The sequence below is a fragment of the Cervus canadensis genome, chromosome 5, assembly GCF_019320065.1.
Source record: "Cervus canadensis isolate Bull #8, Minnesota chromosome 5, ASM1932006v1, whole genome shotgun sequence".
NCBI classification, from domain to species: domain Eukaryota; kingdom Metazoa; phylum Chordata; class Mammalia; order Artiodactyla; family Cervidae; genus Cervus; species Cervus canadensis.
Genome location: NC_057390.1, coordinates 88,605,144 through 88,611,160, shown reverse-complemented (window position 1 = coordinate 88,611,160; position 6,017 = coordinate 88,605,144). Strand labels below are relative to the sequence as shown.

Genomic DNA, 6,017 nt, shown 5'->3' with positions numbered 1-6,017 from the left:
CCAAGTACAACATAAACTACACAAAGGCAAAGATTGCTCAGTTTTATTGCTATGTTCCCAGTAAGGAAATGGGACTTTTCCCAAAATAGGAGCTAAGGAACTTGAATCAGAGAGGACTACCTCTGGCAATTTCTAAAGGAAAACTCTTCTTCTGTTTCTTCAGCTTGCAATATAAGGCCCTTATGATGCCCATGGATTTGGGAAGGGAGGACCACATCAATGACCATAAGCTGGACAAGCTTTCCCAGCACAGCTGTTAATAGTGACCAAATAGAGGAAACAAAGACTTGCTGGGGTCTCATGATTTGGGCTGTGGAGTTGGAACAGGGCAAATAACAAACCTTCTTGTGTATAACTAGACACAAGTCAATGGAAAGACTCAACCAAACCAGCAGTGTCTCTGAATTCATCCTCCTGGGACTCTCCTCCCGGCCTGAGGACCAGAAGCCACTCTTCATCCTCTTCCTCATCATATACCTGGTCACCATAACAGGGAATCTGCTCATCATCCTGGCCATCCACTCTGACTCCCAGCTCCAAACCCCCATGTATTTCTTCTTGAGTTGCCTGTCTTTCATTGACATTTGCTTCACAACAACCATTGTCCCCAGGATGCTGGTGAACTTCCTGTCACATAAGACCATCTCTTATGCTGGGTGTCTGACCCAGATGTATTTTATATATGCTTTGGGAAACACTGACAGTTGGCTTCTAGTAGTCATGGCCTTCGACCGCTATGTGGCCATCTGTGACCCCTTCCACTATGTCACCACCATGAGCCACCGCCGCTGTGTCCTGCTGGTGACCTTCTCCTGCTCACTGCCTCACCTCCACTCACTCGTACATGTACTTCTGCTGAATCAGGTCACTTTCTGTGACTCTAATATTATCCACCACTTCCTCTGTGACTTCAGCCCTCTGGTGAAATTATCCTGCTCCTCCACATTTATCAACGAAATCGTCATGATGATAGAAGGATCTGTTTTTTTGGTGACTCCTTTTCTATGCATTACTTTTTCTTATATACAAATCCTCCTTGTGGTTCTCAAAATCCCCTCAACTGCTGGGAAACGCAAAGCCTTCTCCACGTGTGGGTCTCACCTCACTGTGGTAACACTCTTTTATGGAAGCATCTTCTATGTCTATTTACAGCCTGTATCCACCTACACCGTCAGGGACCACATGGCTACAATTGTCTACACAGTTTTAACGTCCACCCTCAATCCCTTTATCTACAGCCTGAGAAACACAGACTTGAAACAGGGCCTGAGGAAGCTGGTGGTTAGAAGGAAACCATAGGCAGCACCCGCGTGAGGAACACACGTGTGGATTCTGCTCCACTTGAATCTGGTTTCTGCCGATTCTTGGTAAACAAGCAAGTTCTTGGAGGTTAGATTTTTTCTTCCCCCATTTATTTTTATTAGTTGGAGGCTAATTACTTTACCATATTGTAGTGGTTTTTGTCATACATTGACATGAATCAGCCATGGATTTATTTAACCCATGTGAGAAGAGGCATTATGAATAATTACATCCAGTGATGATGATCCTTCAGTTGGCTCTGCCTCTGCCTAATCAAGATACTTTCCCTCTCTATTTTTCCTCTTTCCTATGAAGAGTCATCACACTGAATCTTCCAAATGAGATGCTTTAATCTAATCCTTTTCCCATGGATACTTCCTGAACAAATTGCTTTCTTTTCAAGACTTATCCACCAACATTCATCACATTTCAGTATATCGCTAAAAATAATTTCCTAATTTGTAGTTCTTGGATGCCTTTGTAAACATTTGAAAAGGGAAAGGAAGAAAGGAGAGAGGGAGGAGGAGAAGAAGGAGAAAATACATTTTTGCTTATTTTCAATTTGAAGATTTTCATAATTCCTCATTTTTCTCTTTCAAATTTTTTTTCTTGTTTAAAACTTAACTTTTCACTTTTTCTCTTCTCCTGCTTTTCCATTCCTCCTTTATTATATTGCTATGTCTTTCTTTCTTTTCAATTTCCTCATTTTTTCAAAAAAATTAAAAATTGCTAATGACAAGAAAGAACAAGAACCAAGAAATTACCCATTCCACAATAGGAATGTTGAAGCCATTCTTTCCTCCATCTCTTCCTACAACTATATTTTTAAAATATGTAATTTAATATTTCTTCTAGAAACTTCAACTCTTTTTTTAGTATAGAAACATAATACAAAAAATTTTGAAGTAAAAATTTTAAAATAACCATAACCTCATGACCTAGAGGCAGTGATCGGTAATATAAAATTACACAACCACTTTCAAAAGCAGTATGGAAATTCTGTATTTTATGTACTTTATATTTATTAAAAACCCAAAAATATTCATAGTATTTTATATTAGGAAAAACTAAACACAAATTAAATGGTCATCAACAAGAAATAGATGACCAAGTCATCAGTAAAAAGCTGTACACATAAGATTTGTCATTTTACTAAATAAAAATGATGCATCAATTAAAAAAAAAAAAAAGCTGGGAACCTGGAGATAATAAGCAAAGGCTTTGGGGATGATTCATCACTGTTGCACAATAAAGATTAATACCAGCCAAATGTGTGCTTCATCTGACTACAAGGGAATGAGAGGGTCAAGGGTAGTGTTACCCTTCACCTCACAAAATTTACCTTCAACTCACCAACTTTCTGTTTGTCTCATGTGGTGGCTCAGACGGTAAAGAATCTACCTGCAATGCAGGAGACCCAGGTTCGATCCTGTGAAGATCCCTGGAGAAGGGTATGGAAATCCACTCCAGTATTCTTGTTTGGAGAATTTCGTGGACAGAGGACCCTGGTGGGCTACAGTTCCATGGGGTCGCAAAGAGTTGGACACAACTGAGCAACTAACACTTTCACCAGTTTACTCTTTGTCTTGGGAATCCAATTGATTTAAGTTAAGGGTACGATTTACATGTCCATACCAAAGGAGACAGTGCTGCTGAGAATTCTGTTTAAATTCCAACCAGTTTGCCTGCCAAGGCCTGTATAATCAAAGTTATGGTTTTTCCAGCAGTCACATATGGACATGAGAGTTGGACCATAAAGAAGGCTGAACACAAAAGAACTGATGCTTTTGAACTGTGGTGCTGGAGAAGACTTTTGAGAATCCCTTGGACAGCAAGGAGATCAAACCTGTCGATCCTAAAAGAAATCAACTCTGAACATTCATTGGAAGGACTGGTGCTGAAGCTGAAGCTCCAATACTTTGGCTACTTAATTGGAAAAGGCCCTGATGCTGGGAAAGATTGAGGGCAAGAGGAGAAGTGGTCAGCAGAGGATGAGCTAGTTAGCATCACTGACTCAATGGACATGAATTTGAGCAAACTCCAGGAGATAGTGAGGAACAGAGGAGCCTAGTGTGCTACAGTCCGTGGGGTCTCCAAGAGTCAGACATGACTTAGCAACTGAACAACAACAACAAATTTTGACTGTGCCTACTTCTAAAGGAAAAATGTTCTGGAGCATGACTTCCTCTAGCTGGGCCAAATTAAGACTGATCATGGGTAATGCCTCAGTCCCTCTATTTAGAGATAATCCCATCATTCTTTGTCTTTCTACTTCCTTCTGATCTTCTGGTTCGAAATCACTCAGTCAAGTCCAAGTCTTTGGGATCCCATGGACTGTAGCCTGCCTGGTTCTTCTCTCCATGGGATTCTCCAGGCAAGAATACTGGAGTGGATAGCCATTCCCTTCTCCAGGGAATCTCCTCAACCCAGGAATCAAGCTTGGGTTTCCTGCATTGCATGAAGATTCTTTACCATCTGAGCCACTGGTGTTGCACTTCTTTCTACAAATGGACAAAAGAAGCAGCTCTGGAGAGCCTCATCTTTCTGCATGCATACAGAAGGCAGTAGAGTTGAACCAGAGCTGATTATCCAAATAAGTGCAGTCTGGGTTAGAACAGGCTCAGTTCTGTTCAGTCGCTCAGTCGTGTCCAACTTTTTGTGACCCCATGGACTGCAGCAAGCCAGGCTTCCCTGTCCATCACCAACTCCTGGAGCTTGCTCAAACTCATGCCCATTGAGTAAGTGATGCCACCCAACCATCTCAACCTCTGTCATCCCCTTCTCCTCCTGCCTTCAATCTTTCCCAGTATCAGGGTCTTTTCCAATAAGTCAGTTCTTCGCATCAGTTGGCCAAAAGATTGGAATTTCAGCTTCAGCATCAGAACTTCCAGTGTATATTCAGGACTGATTTCCTTTAGGATGGACTGGTTGGATCTCCTCACTGTCCAAGGGACTCTCAAGAGTCTTCTCCAATACCAGAGTTCAAAAGCATCAATTCTTTGGCACTCAGCTTTCTTTATAATCCAACTCTCACATCCATACATGACTACTGGGAAAACCATAGCTTTGACTAAATGGACCATTGCTAGCAAAGTAATGTCTCTGCTTTTTAATATGCTGCCTAGTCCTTTAGGATAGACTGGTTTGAACTCCTTGCAGTCCAAGGAACTCTCAAGAGTCTTCTCCAATACCACAGTTCAAAATCATCAATTCTTTGCTGCTCAGGTTTCTTTATAGTCCAACTCTCACATCCATTCATGACTACTGGGAAAACCATAGCTTTGACTAAACAGACCTTTGTCAGCAAAGTAATGTCTCTGCTTTTTAATATGCTGTCTAGGTTGGTCACAGTTTTTCTTTCAAGGAGCAAGTGTCTTTCAATTTCATGGCTGCAGTCACCATCTGCAGTGATTTTGGAGCCCAAAAAAGTAAAGTCTCTCACTGTTTCCATTGTTTCCCCATTTATTTGCCATGAAGTGATGGGACTGGATGCCATGATCTTAGTTTTAGGACAAGTAGTAATTGGAAAAAGTGGAAGAACTAAGGCAGCTGAAGTGAGATCACCTAATGAAAAATAAAGGCAGGAAAGGGATTCAATATACCTTTCTTACATAACTACCTCAAAGCAAGAGTGTAGTGTGTTTTTTTTTTTAATTTTTTTTCCATTTATTTTTATTAGTTGGAGGCTAATTACTTTACAATATTGTAGTGTTTTTAACTGCCTCTCGCATGTGTACTGATGAGTCAGGACCAATACAGGATGTTTCCAGGGTTCATTTTTCCAAGAGATGAAGTATTGGGCCAAAGCCAAACTATAATAATTTCCTGAGACATTTTGTATACAATTTAGAGAGAAGATATTAATGAGTTTCTTAAAGACCTGCCTAGACAATAGTAAGTTAGGATTATCACTTTAGTCACATATTGCTGTTACATTTGCTGTAGCACTAAGAGAGGGTACCTGCCTTTGAACATCAGTGACATACTGTGACTGTCAGTGAGCAATTGCTGCTTTATGTTTCTGTAATCAGGATGACACCTTGGTTACAGCAGGCATCTGAGTACAAGAGAGACATGTTGCGGTCCTCCACCCTATATGTTGGAATCTAATTGGTCTTTTAACTACAACAGATTTAAATTGGGTGGAAAATTATACTGGAAGGAACTCAAAGAGTTAAAAATAGAACTGCCACATGATCCAGCAATTTCACTTCTGATCATTTACCTGAGGAAAGCAAACACACTAACTGGAAAAAAAAAGTGCACCCTAACGTTCACTGAAGCATTGTTTACCATAGAGGAAATATGAAAGCTAATTAAGTATCCATCAGTAGATAAATAGATTTTAAAACACTGTGGTATGCATACAAAATAGAATATTACTCAGCCAGAAAAAATGATATCTTGCCATTTGCAACAACACAGATGAACTTAGAGGGTATGATGTTAAGTGAAATAATCACACAGAGAAAGAAAAATATCATAAGATCTCACTTTAATGTGGAATCTAAAAAACAAAACAAGCAAAACAAAATGAAAAGTCTCGCACATACAGAGAAGAGACAGGTGGTAGTCAGAGGAGATGGACTTTGGAGGGGAGAGGGTATAGTTGAAGGGAATTAAAAGATACAAACTTCTAGTTATAAATAGTAAGTTGAGATGTAATGTACATCTTAAGAAATAAGGTCAATACTATTATAATAACTTTGCATAGA

At 39.9% G+C, this 6,017-nt stretch overlaps 1 protein-coding gene across 1 annotated transcript; it reads left to right on the top strand.

Annotated features, from left to right (window-relative positions):
- The first annotated feature begins 357 nt into the window (after positions 1-357).
- Positions 358-1,299, top strand: LOC122442672 (olfactory receptor 1L8-like). Its single transcript, XM_043470511.1, has one exon. The coding sequence runs from the start codon at positions 370-372 to the stop codon at positions 1,297-1,299; it is 930 nt and encodes a 309-aa protein (XP_043326446.1). The 5' UTR covers positions 358-369.
- The last annotated feature ends 4,718 nt before the right edge of the window (positions 1,300-6,017 follow it).